At 52.9% G+C, this 22,416-nt stretch overlaps 1 protein-coding gene across 1 annotated transcript in view; it reads left to right on the forward strand.

Annotated features, from left to right (window-relative positions):
- HMCN2 (hemicentin 2) overlaps positions 1 to 22,416 on the forward strand; it is a 146,103-nt gene that overhangs the window by 13,553 nt on the left and 110,134 nt on the right. The window contains exons 2-9 of the mRNA XM_081802661.1: positions 5,674 to 5,744; positions 6,821 to 6,979; positions 7,856 to 7,978; positions 15,351 to 15,522; positions 16,164 to 16,270; positions 17,407 to 17,527; positions 19,204 to 19,467; positions 22,058 to 22,202. Of these exons, the coding sequence (XP_081658787.1) occupies positions 5,674 to 5,744; positions 6,821 to 6,979; positions 7,856 to 7,978; positions 15,351 to 15,522; positions 16,164 to 16,270; positions 17,407 to 17,527; positions 19,204 to 19,467; positions 22,058 to 22,202 (1,162 nt within the window). The remainder of the gene's footprint in view (positions 1 to 5,673; positions 5,745 to 6,820; positions 6,980 to 7,855; positions 7,979 to 15,350; positions 15,523 to 16,163; positions 16,271 to 17,406; positions 17,528 to 19,203; positions 19,468 to 22,057; positions 22,203 to 22,416) is intronic.

The following is a 22,416-nucleotide window of genomic DNA, read 5'->3' on the forward strand; positions in this document are numbered from 1 at the left end:
TGAAAGAAGGAGATTGGGAGGGTCTCAAATGACCCCTTTCAGTGGGTAAACTCATATGGGAATGTGTCAGGTGTCCTACCCTCTCCTGCCCTGACCAGGCACCTCACTCTGTCCTGCTGGAAGATGGGTCTTGAAATGGTCATCCTGCTGAGAGCACCCTGTCCTGGTGGGGTTTCAGGATGGTGAGTGATAATGTGCAGCGGGTCCCAGGAATGACAGAGGAAGCTGTGGGCCAGTGTTAATTAATGACAAGAAGGCATCCATCTCTGGCTTGCTGCCTGTAGCTGTGGATGGGCAGGTGGCTGGGAGAACAGGTGGCAAGGAGACCTCCATACCCCCAGCCCCTTCTTTGCATCTTGGGAGCCAGTCCTGCCCTGGAATGATGGACCAGTCATCAGTAACACCCCGTACCTGGAACTGGCTTGGGGATGATCTATTCAGCAAAAGGAAGAAATCCCAGATTCCTGTGGGTGTGTGAGTGTAAGTGTGTACTCTCAGAAGTTGAGGCAGGCATTTAAAAAACCCTTGCCTTTAGTCTTTGCTGGGGCCTTGCCCTCTGTCTTGAGAGCAATCACGGACACCCTTGTCCATCTGGCCAGCCCTTCCTCCGTATGACCAACTCCTCTGAGTGCCCCAAATAATCACATTAGTTTCCTGCTTCGCTTTGTATCTGTTTCTCTGAGAGATGGGCAGCAGCGTGTTGTAGTGGGAGGGCCTGGGGACTGGCTGGGCTTGGCATTCAGCACATGCTTGCTGAGTGTTGACTGTATGCCTAGTGTTGTTCTGGGACAGGTTATAGAGATAAATGAAGCTTTGTCCTGACCTGGAGCTGCTCAGGCAATATGGAATTCAAATGTATTTATTCAGTCACTCATTGGAACTGCATTTATTGAGCGCTTACCATATACCAGGCTGAAATTGGCCCGAGGCCTACAATGGTGAACAGGAGAAGGGGTCACTGTCTGTATGATATATCCAGGTAACTCTTGCACCAGATATTCCCAGCTGACCTTGAAGGATTTCCTTCTCCTCTCGGGGCTTCAGTTTCTCCATCTTTAAAAAGGTGGGGTCTTTAGATCTCTTTATCTTCAAATTTGTTATGTTTGGCACATAGGTTTGTAGTCCAAATTGGTTTTTCCCAAGTCCATTCTTTTTTTTTTTTTAAGATTTTTATTTATTTATTTGACAGAGAGAGAGATAGTGAGAGCAGGAACACAAGCAGGGGGAGTGGGAGAGGGGAGAAGCAGGCTTCCCACGGAGCAGGGAGCCTGATGCAGGGCTCGATCCCAGGACCCTGGGATCATGACCTGAGCCGAAGGCAGACACTTAAAGACTGAGCCACACAGGCACCCTCCCAAGTCCATTCTTGCCAGAGATAGGATGATGGAGTCTGTGGGAGGTAGAAGAAACGCCTCCCCCAAATATGTGCATGTCCTAATCCACAGAACCCATAAATCTGTTACTTGACACAGCAGATGCTTCGCATGTGTGGTTAAGTTAGGGATCTTGAGATGGAGAGATTATCGTGGATTATCCAGATGGGCTCATAGTAATCATAAGCTTCCTTGTAAGAGGGAGTAGGGGGGTCAGAGTCCGAGGAGATGTGGCAGAGAAGCAGAGGGGATTGAGAGAGAGACTGGAAGATTCTCTGCTGCAAGCTTTGTAGATGGAGGAGGGCCACGATCCAAGGAGTGTGGGCGGCCTCTCAAAGATGGAAAAATCAAGGAAGCAAATTTTCCTGTAGAGCCTCCAGAAGGGACACACCCTTGCTGATGATACCTTGATTTGAGGGCTTCTGACCTCCAGAAATGATGTGTGTTATTTTAAGAGGCTGAGTTTGTAGTAATTTATGAAAGTGGAAATAGGAAACTAATACAGAGGCCAACCTTAAAATCCTTTCCAGGGCTTTCCAGCTCAGAGGATCCTCTCTGGCTCCTGAAATGTTCCAAGTCTGTGTTTTAGCCATATAGTCCCTGGCCCTCAGCATGAGCTGGCTGGGTGCTTGGAACATAAGGAGGTTGGATGAGGATGTCACTGAGCATGGCTGAGGGGTGTGGGGAGAATCAGGATGGGCGATTTCCTGGGAGAATCTTCCTCTCTCCCAGAGGGCAGACCCTCCTAGAACAGCCATGGCGGTGGAAGGCTAAACCTTAGATGGTCGGTTTGGCATCCTCCCTGCCCTCTACCACCGGGCCGCCCACTTTGGGTTTCTCAATCCAGTAAAATTGTTAAAAAAAAAAAACTAAAAGGAAAGAAAAACAGAAGGAATGGACATAGGTGACCAACATGTTATCTTACCAGGTAGAACCATGAACAGAATCAACTCCCCTGAACAATTATTGTCCCTCCACGAAAGACAGTAATCCTCACCACCCCCCTGCCGCCCAGGGAGGAAGAGCATAGACTGGAGAATAAAGGGCTGCCCTTCCAACCGCTGCTTGATTTGTGATAACTGATGTCACCGACTTTATTGTTCTCACGTTGCCGCAAATGGGAGAGAAGGTGGTCAGCTGAGCCCTGGTCCCGTGTTGGGAACCGAGGGTAGCTGAGGTCACTAGACCATGGGGGGTGGGGGCAGCCAGAGTCAGAGCTGGGCTCCCCCATGGCTTCCCTGGCTTCACAGACAATGAGCCATTGGTGTCCATTATCCATGTGAGCAAAACTGGGCGCAGGCCAGCTTCCCTAGCATTGGCAGGTAGACAGATGAGTGGCTGGCTCATCTGGAGGAGGGGAGGACAGTTATGAGGTTACTGAACTTGCTTCCAGAGTCTTTACAAACGTCCTGGCCTTTGACCCAGTAATTGTGCTCATGGGAGTATATGCCAAGGCATCCACTAAACTGGTGCGTAAATGCTATGGATCTAGAGGTGTTCTTGGTAACACTGCTCATTATAAAAACTGGAAACAAAGCAATGTGGGATCAAGCACATCCACCCTTAGTCATTTATACAAAAGAAATACTTTGTAGCCATTAAAAATGATTTTGAAACTGAGCGTTCAGCCTTCTGGAAAATTGCTCAAAATATGTTATTCGGTAAAAAGAATTAGGTTAAAAATAGTATGTTATTTGTACTTCGGTAGAAATTCTGTGTAAAATAGTATGCATGCGTGCAAGAGGCAGGTTTACAAATATGCATGAAAGTGTTGAAGGTTATGTATACAAATCAGAATGACTATCTCTGGTTGGTAGAATTCCCTTCTGTTTCTGTGTCAGGAATTTCTATATATAGTTCACAGGGAGCTGTTCTCCAGAGCTCGGTTTCTGGAGTTGTACAGACCTAGGCTCATCCCAGCCCTGCTACTTATTGGCTGTGTGTCTTTGGGCAAGTCACTTAACCTCTCTAGTCTTCCATGTTCTCTTCTGTAAAATGTGGGTGAGACTGAGACCGACCTGGTGCCAGGGAGGGTTCAGCGAGCGAATGCTCGGGAAGCATCTCGGCACATGGACTGGGACTTAGTAAGTGCTTAGTAAATGTCAGTATCATTAGTGAACTTTTTTTTTTTTTTAAATATCGACCATGTATTATCACGTAATAAAGAAAGAACCAATGTTGAATAAAATTATTGCTTTTCTCCGTCAAACTGGAGCTTGAGGACCTCATGCTGGAGCGTGAACAGCCACGTGGCCATATTTGCTGAGCCTTTGCTGTGTACATGGGACCCATGTGGGGTCTGTCCCTCCCTGACCCCACTGCGTTCTCACAGTGATGCTTCTCAGCTAGGAGAGATGGTGTTGTTCTGTGCCTCATTTTACAGATGGGGAAACTGAGCCTGGGGACAGTGAAGTAAGGTCTGAGAGGCCCCGTGGCTCAAGAATGGAGTCAGGATCCCAATCAGATCTGTCAGCAAAGGCTGAGGGTTTGGCTGAATCTATTCTGCAGAGTTCAGAAAGTGAGAGGCCGGGGGGAGGGGGGAGGCTTGGTAAACGCCGGAGCAGCTAAGGGAGGGGTGTTGGGTATGATGAATAATAAATTCAGAACACAGAGGCACGGGCTGTCAGGGGACGATTGGTTCCTAAAGTTGTTGGGCAGAAGAGCTGGTGTCCGCACCTCCTTGAGAATTATGGATGAATGCTGGATAATTCCATGGGCTTCCTTCCCTAAGAAGGACCAAGGTCAGTCGACTAGTCGAAGAGTATGGGAATTTTTTTAGGGTGACTAGAATTTAGAATTCTTGAACTAAAAACAGTCCATTATTGGAGTTCACCAAGGACTCAGATGAAATATTTTCCTGAGAAATTTGACGTCCACGAACCTTGTAAAACCCCCTTAGTGCACACATCCACATGGGGAGTTGGGATCCTAGCCCTGTTTTCAGTGCCCTGATAGCCTTGTCTTATGCTGTGACTCTCAATTAACAGCTATTAAAAAAATCTTTTTATCGGGGAACATTTCAAATATATACAAAGTCAGCAGAGTAGTGTAATGAATCCCTACATCCCCATCACCAAATATCAAAACTGTTCTGCCGTTCTTGTTCATCTAGACCTCTTCTCACCCTCCACCCCCACTCAGTGATGATTGTTCTCTATAGCGCTGGCTTTAGGAGGTGAAATTTACATACATTGAAATGCACAAATCTTTGCTTTGCACTTTGGAGAAACCTTATTCCTGTGGAACCCACACTCTCATCACACTATAGAACATTTCTGCCTTCCCTGACAGTCCCTTTGTATCTCCCTAGCCCCCAAGACAACCTCTGTTCTGATTTTTTCCACCTTAGATTATTCCTTCCTGTTCCAGAACTTCTATAAGTGGAACCATATAAATGTGTACTCTTTTGTGTCTGGCTTCTTTCGTGCGGCGTGATATCTGTGAAATCCATCTGTGTGGTTGTCTGCATTGGTAGCTTGTTCTGCTTTCTTGCTGAGCAGTATTGGATTATATGAAGAGACCACAGTTTGTTTATCTGTTCATTGGTTGATGGACATTTGGCTGGCTTCCAGTTCTGGGCTATTATGAATATAACTGCTCTGAACAGTTGAGCACAAGTCTTGGTGTGGACATATGTTTTCATTTCTCTTGGGTAAATACCTAGGAGTGAAATGACTGGGTCTCATGGTATGTGCATGCTTAAGGCTTTAGAAAGTTCTGTTTATCTTCCAAAGTGGTTGAACCATTTTGCATTCCCACCAGCAGCGGACAGAAGTTAGAGTTGCCCCGTGTCTTCACCTACATTTGGTGTAGTCAACCTTTGCAATTTAACGCTGCTCTTTTTAAATGAGCTAATATATGGATGGAGTTTCTGGAAGATTTTCTTCTCGTTGATCAGTCTGGTGTTGGACAGTTCTCTGTCTCTATCTTTCCAGAATTCCTTTCCCACTGATGGTGGGGTGGGCAGAGTGGTACAGGGAAGGTTCCTAGGACAGCCATGTTCAGAAAAGATTGAGAACTGTGGTTTTGAGGAGGAACTGGGGGTTTGCCCTCTGTCTCACCTCTGTGCTCCCCTGGAGCTCTGGGCCTGGCTTGGTGCAGGGCAGGGGGCTGCATGGCCTGGAAAACCTGGAAACTGCCCCCTTACTGCTCCCCTTTTGGTTGGGGAGGGTGTCTTTGGGGCCCAGGTTTTACCTTCTTTCCCTTCTGGTCGCACATCTTGTAACTGTTGCCCCACCCCATGGAGGTGGTATGTCTGGGAATACAAGCCCACCTCAGCCCCTCTCTCTTTTCCCTGCAGATATTGGCCCAGTGACCCTCACGGCAGACCCAGCGGTGTTTCAGAGAGAGCTGAGAGAACTCTATGTGCAGGTGGACCACCCCACCCCTGGCTGCTTTCACCCCCCCCTTCCTTTCCCAGTCCAAGCCTGAGGCCAAGGTCTTTGCCCCACCCAGGGGCCAAGATGGTGGCTTCCGGCTACTGTCATGAACTGTCTCCCAGCACTGCCTCTGACCTGCGCCCCAGCTTGGGGATGCTGAAGATCCTGTACTTCTTGGGGTTTCTTCCTTTATTCAGTGACCCAAGTACCTATGGGAGTCCCTGTGCCCTGCGCATTGTAGGTGCTTATTATTTAGCGAATGGGTGAAGCAGTGGAAGGAAGAGGTGTGTGGTAGTGGAAGGAGGGTGTGAGACGTCTCAGTCCAGACCCCCAAAACCAGCTGGGCTTCTTTGCCACACTGAACACCCAGGTTCAGCATCTGTCCCGCCCACCGACAGCAGCAGCTTCCTGAAGGCAGGGACCCCACCTATCTAATTCACGGCCAGCTCCCGCGGGGCTCAGAACAGGGCCCGGCACATAGAGGGGACAGGAAGTGCTTGTGGGCTGGATGAGTGAACCCAGGAGAGAAGCATCACTGAAAAGTGACCATGTGCAAACCCTGTTGCTGGCACTGGCTGGGCAAAGCCGGTCAGGCAGGACATGCTGCCTTCCCCAGAGCAGAGCTCCTGTCCGTGGTCAGGGACGGTGGGAGCGTGTGCTGGTTTGGGACTGATTCCAGGGCAGGCTATGAAGTGGATTTGGGGAGGCAGCTTTGAAGGCTTTTCTCTGCCCCATGCCCACCACTCCTTCTCCCAGCCACCCCCTGGAACCCTCTGTTCTCCCAAGCCTCGGCTAACATGGGGCTTCTTTGGGGGCACCTGTTAGATATCCCAGGGCTCCCAGCCCTCCTCCCCAGCTCGTATCACTCATCGTAGTGGTAACTAAATAAGCGTGAGGTGCTGACCCCACGGGAGGGACCTTGCCTCTCTTGCATGGGTGAGCGAGGGGAAGGTGCTACGCGTCTAAAGTTAGACCTCCCCCTACCACCTGCTGGTGTCAGAGGTGTCCCTAGGTGGGCCCCACCCAGAAGAGGTGGGCAACAGCCCCTGACACACCCCTGCCCTTCAGGGGGGCGGTGACTGCCCAGAGATGAGTGTGGGGGCCATCAAGGCTGCTGTGGAGGTGGCCAGCCCCGGCTCCTTCATCTACGTCTTCTCGGATGCCCGCGCCAAGGACTACCACAAGAAGGAGGAGGTCCTGCGGCTCTTACAGCTTAAACAGTCACAGGTGAGTGGGCTGGCCTGGGGGGCTCGAGCATGGGGGCCCCCAGGGCTGCTGAGGAAGCCGGGGTCCCCAGTGCGGGCAGCCTGAGCCCCCACCTGCCGAGCGGAGGGCGGCTGCTTCCCCTCCAGGGTCCCTGCCAGTGCAGCCGCCAGCCCTCAAGACCAAGCTGGTCTGGTGAAGTCCAAGTGTGTTCTCATGCTCTGGGCCCCCCGCCCGCCGGGGCTCCTGCCACCTGGCGAGGCTCATTCTTGATAAAGACCACACCACCCGCTCCTCTCGCTCGCACCCTATCAGAGTCTGTGCAAATCCATCTTCCTCCTGGCGTCGCCCCCGCTCCCATCTCTGCGGTGCGGGGCCCTTTTCCCACTGCCTCGGGGGCCTGACTTGCTGCTGGGGTTTTGCTTCTCCCTTTCACAGCCAGGGCTGGGGTGGGGGGGATGTGTGCAGGGAAGGGGGAAGGACCACCCAACTGTGTGACCTCTTCCGCCAAGCTCTCAAGAGCTGGGACGGCTTCTCTGGTGTCTGGTCTCCCATCTGGAACAAACTCCATTCTCCAAGGTTCTTCTAGCTTTGTGTTCCCCAGGGGCTGCTTGGAGTGAGCCGATTTCCATTCCCTTCCTTGCTGTAGATTTAGTAACGGCTCCCATTTATTGAGCACCTGAAGTGTTCCTGGTCCCGTGCTACACCCTTGACCCGCCTCAGCCCTGGTCCCCACGGGATGGGTACTCCCATCGTTCCCATTCTACAGATGCATTGCCTGAGCCCAGAGAGAGGCAAGGGCTCGCCCTGGGTCCCTCCTCCCTCGTTCCGGCCCTGCCGCGCACACCTGAAGGAGGCGGCCAGGGAAGCCCCGAGCCAGGCTTCATGTCCCTCTTCCAGGTGGTCTTCGTGCTGACAGGGGACTGTGGTGACCGCACTCATCCCGGCTACCTGGCTTACGAGGAGATCGCTGCCACCAGCTCTGGGCAGGTGTTCCACCTGGACAAGCAGCAGGTGACCGAGGTGAGCCTTCCCTGGCCATCCTGGATCTCTGGGTGTCTGTGCCTGGCTGTTGGGTCGCTGCCATCGATGAGCAGCACCATGTCTCGCCCTGTGGCCAGCGCAGCGAGTGCAATGCTCAGGGCTGTATGACGTCACCTCGCCAGACCCTTCTATCTGCTGCCCACCCCAAAGGCAGGTGCGCTGGACTTCCCGATTTTGCAGGTAAAGAGGTTGGAACTTGAGGAAGCATCCTGGCTCCCCCAGATGGTGCAGGCTGGGAGGATGGACCTAACAAAGTTTGCCAGAGGTGGGGGTAGGGGGTGAGCTTCTCCCCAGAGTCAGGGAACCCAGGGGTGGGTAGAGGAGTAGGTGGGGGGTAAGGGACATCAGATTCAGGGCCAGAAGATCCTGCTGGAGGACTTAGCAGGCGGGGGCTTGCTTGGCCCTATGTCCCGAGGCACAGGGTTGTCAGTGATCTGGATTCTTTCAGCTCGGTGCTGACCAGGTGTCTGTGTCCTTGTCTTGTTCGAGACCATGTGTCTGTCCTTCCCCCCTCCTCCAGGCGCCACTGGCCACTCAGGGCTCGCCCTGCTTTCCCTCTCCCCACATGTCTGTTCCCTCCCAGGTGCCAGAGGGATCCTTCCAGTGACATGCTGGTAAATGTCCACAACCACCTCCCTGAAAAGAACAAGCATGCCCATTTCCGTGGTATAAATCCTCCTACCCTGGCTGATTTCAAGCTGCCATCGTGAAGTCACTGAGCAGAGTTGGGAAGGGATGCTCTCAGTGGACTTTTTTGAGCCTCTATGAGCCATCTCTCGTACACTGGATCTTTCTAAAGCAAATCTGACCAACGGGTCTCTCCTGGTTGTCCCCCGGAGAAGGTCCAGAGCCTTCTCTGACTCCTGCCTCTCTGACCCCATGACCTGTGTTCTTCCCCTTGCTCACTGCTGCCACCCCACTAGACTCTGCTGTTTCTTCAGTGTCCCATGTCTTTCTACCCCAGGGCCTTTGCTCATGCAGCTTGTTTTTCCTACACCTCCCCTGGCTCCTCATTTTCCCAGTCTTAGCTGAAATGCTCTCTCCTTGGGAGACCTTCCTTGATTTCCCGTCAAGATTAAGTCTTCTTTCGTACCCTCTCCCAGCTCCTGGTACTGCTTTACGTAACTGCAGTTTTATAACCGTGGCATCACTGAACGCCATTAGGCTGTGCGCTCAATGAGCGACAGGCCCTTACTATGGGTCCTTTTTGCTGCTGTATCCCCAGCAGCTCATGCGGCTACCGGCACGGAGCAGGTGCTCAGTAAATAGCTGGTAAATGGACAGATGTGGGGTCCCTTGTGCCTGAGGCCCTGGGAAGAGGAAGGCAAGAGAGGCCGTGTCTGGGAGGCAGGCGCCAGCCCCAGCAGCCCTGCTGTAGCCTCCAGGAGAGTTTTTTTGTGTTATATATTTATGGACTGAAGAGAATGGTCTCCAGGGCCATGTTTAGATTAGCATGCCTTAACTCCCTGTTGACAAATGGCGTTTATGGTTCTCTGGGACACATTAGACTTTATTTTTTGGCATGTCAGCCTTCTCTGGCACTGAGCCGCCCAAGTGAGGGTGGGAGGCCTTTGGGAGTGGAGGGATGGCTCAGTCCTCGTTTTGGGGAGAGACCTATTTGGGCGTGACTGGGTTCTGAAGGTCAGGGGCAAATCAACAGGGCAGCTGGACAGGTCAGCGGGGGACAGCTTGCCCAGGTGTGGGGCTGGGCTCCCCTGTTCTCTCTCTTGAGGCAGGGAAAGTGGGGTGAATCCACTGGCTCCTGGCCATGGTGGCCAGCCTTCTGCTGTGGGAGCCTGACTTGGCAGTCTGCGTTTGACGTGATGGGACCTCCAGTGGCCAGGATTGGCTGCCTCTGGGTAGGGGCCTGGATCCTTCTCCTTCCTGGACACAGAGCTGTGTCATTCTAGATGTTCCCAGACATTTAGCAAGCCTGGGAAAGTGGCCAGGACAGCCAGGGCTGTGGTCATTCCCCCCACGTGCTCCCCACCCCTGCCCAAGGAGAGGGAATAGTGCCTTTGCCCAAGCCAGGGGGCTCCAGCTAAGAGAATGACTCCTCAGAAGTTGCCAAAGTCCCCAAAACTGTGCATGTGTAGTCAGTCCTTTTACCTTTGCACACTATGCCCGGTGTAGCAAGAGGGACACATTCTGCATTCTCTCTTGCCTTCATTTCCCACTTACCATGCACCTACTATTGGCTAGCTCAGGTCCAGGTGCTGGGCACAGAGACAGAATCCACCCAGGTTAGGTCTCAGTGCTTTTGAGCTTTTGCTTTTTTCCAGTTGTCGGTAGCCCTTTGAGGTTCTAGGGTAATTGAAGCAACGTGAAGATCCCCTCCTCCTGGTGGGGGTAATTTGGAGCTCTTGCCATCCTTCAATGGACAGGGGAGGTGGGCACCATGGCCCTTTGGGAGTGTGCATTTCTGGTCAAGGCTTAGCTAGGTCCAAGACCCCCCCACCGGCCGAAGCACAGCCTTACCCCAGCTCAGACCCAGCTCAATGTACTGTCACCAGCCCCAGAAAAGTTGGCCAGAATTGCTGGGCAAACCCCCTCATTCTGCAGCCTTCCCTGCTCCTGGGAAGTCTGTTCTGGGAGCCCAGCCTCTTCCCCTGTCTAGCACCAGCCCGTACAAATATGCCAAATCGCCCAGATTCTGCACATCAACTAGGGGAAAGGTGAACCACCTTCTAAGACAGTAAGTGTGGGGGGGTGGGGGAGGAAGGGAGGTCTGACCAGGTGGTTCCAACTAACAGATCAGGAGGCACAGGCCCTAGAGATGACTTCATTCTGGATTCTTCCGGGAGGAGGCAGCGTGGTGGAAGGTTAGGGCCCCATGCCAGCTTCAGACCCCAGCCCTGCCACCTGCCTGCAGGGTGACCTTGAACATAGTACTTAACCTGTCTGGGCCTCTGTTTCCTCCTGTGCACAGTGGGTTAAGAGAGCCCCTGCCTAGTGAGACAGGGGTGACCGGCAGGCACTGGGAAGCCCTTGGTAAGAGTTAGTGATGGCTGTGATTCTAGCCCCCTGCTTTGGTATGGAGCCCAGAACGTATGCCCGGCTCCAGTGAAGCCCCCTGAAGAGTAAGGGCTCTCTCGGAACAGGTGCTCAGGACCTGAGTGCCCAGCGGTGCGCATCTGGAAGGGGCGGGTGCTCTCTCTCCATCACTGCCCACCGAGCTTCCTGACCCAGGCCCCACAGTCGGGCCCCAGCTTTCTGCTCTGTGGCTCTGAGGCCCTCTAGGCCCCCTGGCCTCTCCTCTCTGCTTCCTCGGCCGCCCTGGTTGTCAAGTGTCCGGGGAGGAGCCTCAGGGGATGATTTATCTGCCGTGAACGGCCGAGCGGCAGCCATCTGGCCGGGGTAGCAGTGCCAGATTCTTTCGTTCCTTCCCTATCGGTGACAAAGAGATGAGCCCCATTGCAGCTCGGGCTCGCAGGCCCCCAGTCCTGCTAACATCTGGAAGCCATTGTCTCCGCCAAATAAACATTGAGCTTGCTGGATGAAGGCTCTCTGCTCAGAAGGCTCCCTACATTCTGCCCAGAGCCCTGGGGGCATTGCAGCGTCCAGAAAGCCTTGTCTGCAGGCCTGGGCCTACAGGGAGTCTGGCCTTGCTGTGGGCAAGACGGTCAGCACCCCCAGCTCCCTGGCTGTGATGTGCTTAGGGACAGACCCCGTGGCAGGAGGACAGGAGGCACGCCGCCTCCTGGTGGGGTCATTGGCATCGTCCTCTGTGTGAGCCTTCTCTGAGGTTCAGTAGCCTGAACTCCTGGGCATCGTCCCTCTGTCGGAACATCTTAGGACAGGCTTGTAATGACAGTTGCAGCACGGCAGTGGGTGTGATCTCTCTGGGACGGTGTCAGCTAGTGCTGCTGCCGCCTCCCAGCAGCTTTGCTCAGTTGTGATTTCCTCTCAACCCCTGACAAGGCATGACCCTGGGGTTGGGGGGTGGGGGAAGAGGACAGTGATCAGGGGGCTGTGGCTTTGGGGTGGGGGCAGTTGCCTCACCTCGGCAGCTTCTGTCCATCCCTCCAGCTGGGGGCCTTGGCCGCTGCTTCCTCCAGCCAGCTCCTGTGTGCACGGAGAACGTTGTCAAGAGAAACATTACTTAGAAAGCGAGGCAAAACAGAAGGAGGGAGCTCCAAGCATACAGACAAGTGAGTTTTCAGAACACAGGGTTCTTATCCTGGGATAACTAAAATCTAGGCACCAGCATTCCAGCTCAGTCTGAATAAAACATATTCACTTTTTCAATCTTGGGCAGTTCGTCCAATTCCCTTCTTTTCCTGTTCACTTTCGTGGAGGATTGCACGGTAGGACTATGATTCAGAGCAAGGGTGGCCAATATGCAGCACATAAGATACTGCTTTTCTCATCCTGTATCTGTGGCAGACATTACTCATCAATCACAGAGCGTTCTCCTCTCTGTGACCAAATGCAGCTTTGGATTTTGTCCGACAATATCACTTCCAGTTGATTGGAATTGGCAACAGATCCCCACTGTGGTTGCTTAGGGGTATACATGAAAGTCATGGCATACTTGCTCTTTTTAAGGGACTTTTACTTAAAAAAATTACTATGAAAGATCTTAAAGGGTGAGAAGAACCTGTGTCCCAACTAGATTCAGCACTTACCATTTTTGCCCCACCTGCTTTATCTCTCTGTTCTATCTTCTCTGTAAATAATTCAGTATGAATTAAAAAAGAAATATGATCTTGGATGTAACCCACAATATCTTCTAATAAAGTGAAGAGTACTTTGCTGCTTTATCCAATGCCAAGTTCAAATTCAAATTTCCCTAATTGTCCTCAAAATGTCTTTGGTAACAGTTTTTGTCAAATCAGGATTTAATCAGGGGCCGTGCATTTCATTTGCTCATTATGTCTGTTAAGTCTGATTACATCTGGAGCCTTCTACCCTTTTTTTTTTTTCTGCCACTAACTTGTTGGAGAGGCCTTGATTGTACAATACCCCGGGTTCCAGATTCATCTGATTGCTTCCTTATGTCATTAATTTGCTCCTTTCTCCCGCTGTATATCCCCTAACCTGGCAGTTAGCTCTAAGGGACTGATTAGTGGAGGCCAGCGTTTGGGGCAGGAATGTTTCATGGTTGGTGCTGTGTGTCTTTTCTGTTGCATCACACCAGGAGGTAAGTCATGTCTGATTGTCCTGCTATTCCTGACAGTAGGTTTGGTCCCTAGGTGAAGGTGGTGACAGCCAGCTCTCTGTATTGTAGGGACATCTTTTTCCCTTTATGGCTCAAGTGGTCTGTGGGGGTAATGCTGGGGTTCCACATGGACATTTCATCTCTTGCACATTTATTAGTGGGCATCCTTCCATGAAGAAGAGCTTTTGATGACTTGGTTTTTTGAAGCACAGAAAACCTATTGAAAAGGCAGGGATCATACTTAGTTCTTTCTCTTTAATGAAGAAGTTGCCTTCATTGGTGGCAAGAGGTTTTATTGTTTGAATTTTGCTATTCTTTTTCGAGTACTATTATGGGCACACGGATTCTTTAATTGGATGTGTTTGTGTTGATTCAAGTCATTATTTTTGGGGGGCTCAAGTTCCCCCAGATTTAGCTAATGGGATTGCCCTTCGGCTGGTTCCTGTATCCTGTTGATATGTCCCATTAGTCTCTGAGAACTTCCTTGCTTAATGGAACTAACAGTTGTCTCAGGCTTACCTTGTGAGTCACCTGCCCCAGACCTGGAATCAGCCATTTCTCCAAACAATCCTAGTGGGGAATGGTATTGAGAAACCCCCGGGTTATAAATTCACTTGGAATGAATTTGTATATAAATAAAATACTTGCAACTCTCTCTTACACTTGGCTGTAAGAGAAAATCTTCGTTCAGCAAGCCTTAACATCTTTTACTTCTTTGCTTTATCCTGCAAGATACATAAAACAGTTTTATGAGCACAGTATTGATGGTTGTGCCCAACTCAAAGCTATGAAATAAGAATTTCTTTGCAGTTCTTTCTGTCCTCAGGGTGCCTTCCACTGGGAAAGTTCAGTCGAACCCCTGGGTTCTCAGTACACGAGGAGCTCTTTTTTTTCTCTCCGTGGCTATGGTGCTCATTTGTTGTACAGTGACGTTCATGTTTCATTTGTTTAGTTCAAGAAGCATCCTGGGAAAACGTGAAAGTAACTTGGCCTGGAAGGAGGCCCCCTCTTCATCCTCGTTCCTGGTTTTCTAACGGGAAACTGGGAGGTGTGGCTATTACAAGGCTGGTTTGGGGGTGGAACGGAGTGAGGTGTCTGTAAGGTGAATCTGATGCCCCTATTAAGGAGGTGGATGCCCTGCTGTATCACACACAGTGAACAGAAGCTTCCCGAACACCCTCTCTGTGCCAGCCACGGAGCTCGGGGCATAGCAGAGGGTCTCTGCCCTCATGGGGCTCCCAGGCCAAGAGGGGAGACAGGTATGAATCTAGCCAGGAATTGGTTGATAAAGAGAGTGCAGGTCATTTCTGCAAGAGAGAAGCATGTGTGGTGGGATCATGGGGGTCCAACCATGGGAGTCCGACCCTGCAAGCATGGGGAGAGTCAGGGGCACACTGACGTTGAGTCAGGTTGGACAGCTGCCTAAAACCCAGGACAGAATATAGGGTCTTGAAGACCATGGTGAGGATTTGGAGAAACTCAATAATTTTGTGCTCAGTGAGATATCTTAGACTGGATCCAGTGTTGCTGACATGGGGTCTATGCATTCAAAGGGGGTGCTTGAGGGAGTTTGAGAATCCCCCCAAATCATACTTTAAACATGTACCTAGGTGGTCTGGTAGTCTGGAGGGGGAGTCCTCACCTGTTACCTGCTTAAGATTTTAGAATGAATCTGCAGTTATAGGATTTAAGGATTTAATATTTCTCAATATTGTGTAACGGATCAGGAGGAGATTCTGTCTTTGCAGCAGACCCTCTCAGGCCTGCTTAGAGAGCATGACACCCTGGTGGGAAGGTGGTCTGAGGCCCCTTGGGGTGATGGTGAATTGCACTGTTCCGGGGGAGATTCCAGATCTCCAGGGTTCACCTGTGTGTAGGAGGCATCAGGAAGCCTTCCTGGAGGAAGTAATGGGTGCCATAGAGATTGGCCCTTCCCTCCAAGTAGCCTTAATTCGGGTGTCACAGCTCCCAGCCCATAGGCCAGGTAGGTAATGAAATGTAAATTGGCCTGGTGTAGGGCAGTGGGAGTGGGGGTGGCCTTGGGTGACCTGGAAAGCCTATATGCTGCCTAAAACCCAGGTGGGGGATTGGATTCTGCTGGGAACCTATTAGAGACCTGCCTCCAGTGGGTCAGTTCTAAGCAAGACCACAGGCACCTGCTGGCATCAACTTCTCACGCCTGCCTCCCAGGTGCTAAAGTGGGTAGAGTCAGCGGTCCAGGCCACCAAGGTGCACCTGCTGTCCACGGACCACAAGGAAGAGGGCGAGCATACGTGGAAGATTCCCTTTGACCCCAGCCTGAAGGAGGTCACCATCTCCCTGAGCGGTCCAGGGCCTCAGATCGAAGTCCGTGACCCACTGGGTATGTGCAGCACGGGCCTCATCTTTGACTCCGAGACTGAGCTAGGAGTCCAGGATGGGATAAAGAGAGAGACCCGGGGTGGCAGGGGGTTTGGACACAAGGCTCCGGGAACAAGGAGGGAGGGGGGATGCCACATGGAGGGCAGAGAGGGTGCCTGTGGTGGGTGAGGAAGCAGGGAGGCTGTTAGCAGCCAAGCGAGGGGAATTAAGATAACCACAGTCCCTGGGATGTGAGGCTCATGTGTGGTCTTCCCCATGTTCTCAGCGGATCCCTACAGTGGCCTAGCAGGTCAGTCAGGGCAAGAATTAGTTGCACGCCATTGAGACTCTGGAAGGTGGAGTGACTTGTCCAGGTCACCTAGGGTCAGTGTGATTTGGACCCAGCCACCTGGCCTCATGGTGCTCCGAGGATGTCACGAGTTCCCAGGTCTAGAGGCGAGGTGTCCAACCCCCACCTGGAGGTGGGTGAGGGTGGAGTACAGAATGAAGTGAAGGGCCGAGCACCACCAAAGGTCTCTTGTCAGTTACTCTGGGAAGCCTGAGGCTGGTGTTTGGAGGGCCCTGGGCTCCTGGGGACAGGCTGGGGCCTCTGTCATGGCCAGGAAAGGATCAGGGACTGAGAAATCCTTGGGGGTTCCACAGGGAAGATCCTACAGAAGGATGAGGGCCTCAACGTGCTTCTCAACATCCCTGACTCCGCCAAGGTTGTGGCCTTTAAGCCTGAGCATCCTGGGCTGTGGTCCATCAAGGTAGGGGGGCCCTGGTGCCCAGGGAGGGGGACCGGTTTCACCAAGCCAAGACCCTGTCTCCCTCCTGCCTGTCCTGGGGAGCTGGGGCCCTGAGAAGCTGAGGGCTGGAGTATGGGTGGTGACGGGGACATATCAATAGAAGCAAAGGGTCAAGAACAGAGGAGGAGTATTCTGCTTTGCAGCAGTGAGAGGAAGTAGAGTGGTTTGGGGTTAGTTAGGGAACTTTTAAGAAGGAGTTGGAGAAACAGCTTGAGTGTCCAGAGGTGGGTGACCAAGCCGGCTTGAGGTTCAGAAACCTATCCTGTGAAGAATGAACAAAGGAAGCAAGGGTGACCTTGGGGGAAGGATGGCTTAGAGGGACATGCCTGGCAGGAGGAGGTAGGCCTGCTCTAATCTGCAAGGTGCTGGAGTCCAGGGACTGGGGGTAGGCTGGGCTCCTGGCAGAGGGTCCTGGGATGGGGCAGGCTGCTGCCTGGGAAGGATGTGAGCTCCTGATGGTTGAGCAAATGTTTATGGAGCACGTCCTAGGTGCCAAGCCCTGAGCTAGGTGTGGATGGTACCGACGAAGGGGCAACATTGACCCTGCCCTTCAAACTCTGAGCATTTTTTTTTAAAGATTTTTATTCATTTTTTGTCAGAAAGAGGGAGAACACACAGGCAGGGGGAGCTGCAGGCAGAGGGAGAAGCAGGTTCCCCACTGAGCAGGGAGCCTGATTCGGGACTCGATCCCAGGACCTGGAGATCATGACCCAAGCCGAAGGCAGACACGCCCAACTGAATGAGCCACCCAGGCATCCCAACTCTGAGCATTTTTGAGCCAAGAGCTCCACTGCCAGTGGGGAGGCAAGGCGGGGATTAGACATGCAGGGGGACAGACGGGGCTGTGGGTGTTGGGAGGGGTAGCTGGAAAGGCAGAGCAGGTTCCAGAGTCCCGCTCAGGACAGAGCCATAGCTGGGGCCTCTTCTACTGCATTTGGGAGCATAGCGCTGGGCCCCCAGCGAGCAGGGAAGTTGCCCATGTGTCTGTAAAGGTGGGAGAACTGCAGCTGCGGGCACCGGAGGCAGGTCAGGGTGGCCACCTTCTGCCCTGGAGCTGGCGTCGGGCGCCCTGGTGATGGGGTCTGGGTCTGTGCTAGGTCTATAGCAGTGGTCGCCATTCAGTGAGGATCACAGGTGTCAGCAACATCGACTTCCGAGCTGGCTTCTCCACTCAGCCCTCTCTGGACCTCAACCACACCATTGAGTGGCCCCTGCAAGGTACAGTGCTCCTGACCCTGGGGGCGATGCAGAGCTGCTTTCTGGAGAGGTGGGGCTTGCCTTTTGGAAGTGGGGGGGGCAGGCCCTAAGTATGTAGCTAGAATGGGCCCTGTGCAGGCTGGGTGGGGGTTGGGAGCCTAGGGAGATGTTAGAGTTGGAGGCATAAGGTCGATTTTCTGGTTAGAAGCTGCCCACTGGGATCTGGTGTTGCCTGTGTGCCCCATCATGGTTCCATCTGGAGAAGCCTGGGCTCCAGAGCAGGCAGGGGCTTTTGGCTCAGGTTGCCAGAGCTTCATGCCAGAAAATACCATCTGGTGGCCAGGTCAGGGGTCCCAATTTATAGTTTGGGAAGTATGATCGCTCACCAGGGGCCCTTCAGAGGATTTTGCTGGGTCCAGCTCAGAAGGGAGATGGGGAGGGACCTAGACTAGGTCAGGCTAACTCCAGATCACTGACTGGTGACCCAAATGGTAGATGCCAGATCCTTAGAGCTTTTGAATGTGCATTTCCTCTAATCTTTGTCATCCTTGTCAGCCCTGGTTGGTTCTCTGCCAGGACTAGCGGTAACATCTTCAAAGCAAAAGGGGGCCGTTTGCTTATTTAGTGCTTGTTTTTCCCAGTGGTAGGAAGGGGGAGAGGCAGGGAAACTTCTAGAGCCAGGAGAGAAAAAAATCCTAACTGCAGTGCTTGAAAACTGAAGGGCCCCTAGGGCCAGTCCCCAGTGGAAGAGGTTGAAGGCGGGCCACATGCGATCTTTGGTTTCTGCTTTTGAGAAAGAGGTGGGTCCAAGACAGTTTAAAAAAAAAAAGGAGAGAGAAACAGCAGGGCGATTGCAAGTGATAAATAGCATTTGGCACTTGGCTTCACTGAAGGGGCATCAGGGAGTAGGGTAGTGGTTGCCCTACCACAGGGAGCATGCCCTTGGCTGATTGTTGCAACATGGGGATGGGGCCCAGCACTGACACACATTCTTTTTCAAAGGAATCTGGACTTCCAGATTTTTATATGCCCTTTCCAGATTGTTCCATGTTTCTTAAAGATTTTAAGGCATTTGATGGATCATACCAACCACACCCTCTGTTTCCTGGTTTATGATCTCTAAGGAAAAAAATAATAACTGTTTGAAAAGGGAAAGACCTGAGCGACATTCCCAAATCAACTAAGGGAATTATGAAACCCAACCCCAATTTTATGTTTTCTGGGATAGTGTGAAAAGTCCATTTCTAATAAAACAGAAGGAAAATCAAAGGAAAGCTGAACAGAGGAGGGAGGATGAACAGGAACCAGAGTTCCCAAACTAGCGTGTGTCTCACTGAGGCCGGTCCCAGAACCTACCTGATGCAATTCCAGAGTTAATGGGGGGGGCGGGTTAGGGTGGAGAGAAATGCCCTCTCCCAGTTCTACTCCACGTGAGCCCGAGTCTGCAGACTGGAGGTGTTGCAGTCGTGGGAAGCCATGGTTTGGATGGACAGTGGCGTTTCAGGACCACGGACAGTAGCAGGCCCCCTCTGTATCCACCCCCAGCATTAGGTGGCACAGGGAACAGAAGGTGAGCAAGCCGGTAAGAGGGCCAAGCAGGCTGGGTCCCTGACTGTGGTCCGAGGGCCCCTGCTTGGAGAGGATCATGGAGCCCAGAACAGACGCCAGGATCTTCTTCCTCACCCTTCCCTCTGCAGGGGTGCCCATCTCCCTGGTGATCAACTCCACGGGCCTGCAGGCACCCGGCCGCCTGGACTCGGTGGAGCTCTCACACAGCTCAGGGCGGTCCCTCCTGACTTTGCCCACGAGGCCCCTCTCGAACGGATCCACGCATCAGCTGTGGGGCGGACCACCCTTCCACGCCCCCCAGGAGCGCTTCTACCTCAAGGTGAAGGGCAAAGACCACGAGGGGAATCCCCTGCTCCGTGTCTCTGGAGTTTCCTACAGTGGGGTGGTCCCAGGTGAGTGAGTGGCTCTCACTGCTCCCAGCTCCCTGGCTCACTTGGAGACTCCATTTCTTCCTGGAAACCTTCCCTGATTAGATGAGATGAGGAAAAGTTCATTAAACTTCTATGAGCAGCACGCTCTGCAATGCATCATGCTAAATACTGAGATGCTTCAGATGTAGCAGTCAGGTCAAGGATTTAGTACCAAGCCATCCATCTATCCACCCACCCATGCATCCACTCACCCATTCATCTGTCCACCCACCCACTCATTGGTCCAAACATCCATCCATTCATCTGCCTATTCATCCATCCACCCACTTACTCGTCCATGCATCTATCCATCCGTCCAAATATCCATCCACCCACCCACTCATGCATGCATGCATCCATCCAAATATCCATCTAGCATTCATTTTTGTGTTTTTCATGGTGCTAGGCACTGTAGGCACAGCGGGGGGCATGGCAGTGAATGTGGGTGTGCTCTTCCATAACCATAATCATGGTAATACCAGTCACTGTCTTGAGCACCTCTCATGGGACAATCCTGAGCCAAGTACCTGCCATACAGTAGCTCACTGAGTGCTTGTAATAGTTCTGAGGTGTGTCCTCACTTTACAGATGAAGAAGCTCATGATACCCATCTCACAGGGTTGCCCTAGGGGTTCCATAAGCTAATACACATAACAAGACATCTCTTGGGTACCCTGAGGCTGTGCCCAGGATGTGGGCATTGTGGGCCAGGGCCCCCCATATGTAGCAACTGCTGTTACTCTCATGTCATTGTGGGCACAGGTCATTTTATGGTCCTATCCTTGGTCATGTGTGGCTTTTTGCTCGTTCCCTTGTGTCCCTGAGGTCTCCCATCCAGGTCAGAAGCTTCCAGAGCACAGGGCTGAGTCTTCAGCTCTCTGGCTCTGCCTCTGATCCTAGCCTGGGGTATCTGAGTTCACTGGCCAACAGCCTCCTTGTTGGGCTTTGTTCCCTCCTCCTGATCCCTACCCCCTTTCCCATGGCAGTGGCCTGGGGGGAGCACACAGAGATGGATGTCACTGACACCCAACATCTTTGCTGGGGATCTCTTGACAAGGGGCAGACTCCTCTGTCTACTTCAAGTAGGGGTGCATGGAGGCCACCAAGGTGCCCATGGTGAGGTGAAGGACTTTGAGAACCCAAGTGGGGCAGGGTGGGGGGCTGGGGACCCCCTTCTCTCAGCCTCCTGGTCTCCACTCCCCTGCTGTGGTCCCTGGGCCCCTTGTCCCTTGGCTTATATAACCCCAAGGAGGAATTTTCAGGAAGGAGTTTCAGCAGGGGCAGTAGCAACCTCTGTTTCTCTCTCTCCTGGTCTTTCAGATGAATCTAAGGGCTTGGAGTTAAGCTCTGGCTTTTGGTCTTCACCTCAGCTCTAGATGAAAGTGTGTGTGTATGTGTGTGTGTGTGTGTGTGTGTTGTGTTGGCAGGGCAGGGAGAAGGGAGGTGGCTTGGAGTTTTCCTTCCTTCCCCACCTTCTAGGTCTGGGAAGCTGGGAGTTTGGCCTCGAGCAGGAGGCTCTGGGTTTGGGAGACATGGGCGGGTGGCAGGGCTGGGCCTCGGGTCCCTGGGCCCATTGAGCTCATGGAGGATGGAGCCTGAGCTGGCCTTGGAGAGGCTTCCAGTGTGTGTGGGTGAGCAGTGGCTGCTTTGCACACAGCTGAGGACGTGGCTGGATAGTCCAACATCCCTCTCCCCTGGGATGTGGCAGGGAGCCTGCAGCATGATGTCACCCGCCACCCGCCCACCCCCAGCTCTGGGCTCGGAGGACGTCTGGTGCATTGTCTCACCCACGGAGCATCTCTGGTGGGGATGGGGGGGGCAGGGCAGGACGAGAGTTGAGCCTACGCCTGCAATCCCCCAGCGAGGCCCTGATGGCAGTCACTGACCCTGTGGGGGTGTTCTCAGACCTTCCCACTGAAGCAATTCCAATAGCCAAGGAGAGAGAACGTGTCACCCCAAGACCAGGGATAGGTGGGGGAGGGTGTCTCCAGGGGGCCCCACGGGGCTCATCACAAACTGTGAGATTTCATTAAGTCTCTTACTTTATCTCAGAAATGCGTGTGAACTTTGGGTTCACAGCCATACTCCAGCTTTGCTTATTTTTAAATATAAAAAAAGGCTTTCTTCCAACATCCTTGAGTGAGACTGACCCTCCAGGCAGATGAGAGGTCTGGAAGCGCAGAGAGCCCAATCTGGGGAGCATTTCATCAGATCTCTGGACTGGTCTGACTTCTACGTCCTGGACAGTGGAGAAGGCGGGGGCGCAGACTGGTCCATCTCGGCTGGTCTTCCCACAAACCACAGAAACAGCAGGAGCTCATCCCGAGGGGGCTTGCCATGCCGTGTGCACATGCCCTGTCTCTCACCAACTCCCCAGACAGCATGGGGACGTCAGTACCAGGATGAAGCCCATTTAATAGAGGTGGAAACTGAGCTGGCATGGGCAAAGCAACCTGTTCTTGGTGACCACCGGATGGAATCCTGGCTCATCCCGGCAGTCTCTGCATCGCTGACAAGGGCGGGCTGTGGGGGGCGGCAGGGAAGGATCCTCACTGCTGGGCCTTGCTTACAGGTGCCCCCCTGGTCAGCATGCCCCCCAGGATCCATGGCTACCTGCACCAGCCCCTGCTGGTCTCCTGCTCTGTGCACAGCACCCTGCCCTTCCGGCTACAGCTGCAGCGGAACGGAGCCAGGCTGGGCGAGGAGAGGCATTTGCAGTGAGTGGGTGCCGGCCGCCCAGTGTCCCCAGCCGCGGGGGTCTGAGGGGAGTGGGTGGTGGGAGAAGGACCTTTGGTCTCGGTCATAATGTCCTCCTGGGCACCTCGCAGCATGGCCCAAGATGGGGGAGGGTGGTCCCCAAAGCTCCCACCGCTGCTGGGTCATCACCCTGTGAAGGAGCTGTGGGCCTCCCCAGCTTCTGGAACACTCATC

Source organism: Leptonychotes weddellii, chromosome 14 (assembly GCF_054177405.1).
Source record: "Leptonychotes weddellii isolate Sample4059 chromosome 14, ASM5417740v2, whole genome shotgun sequence".
Classification (NCBI taxonomy): domain Eukaryota; kingdom Metazoa; phylum Chordata; class Mammalia; order Carnivora; family Phocidae; genus Leptonychotes; species Leptonychotes weddellii.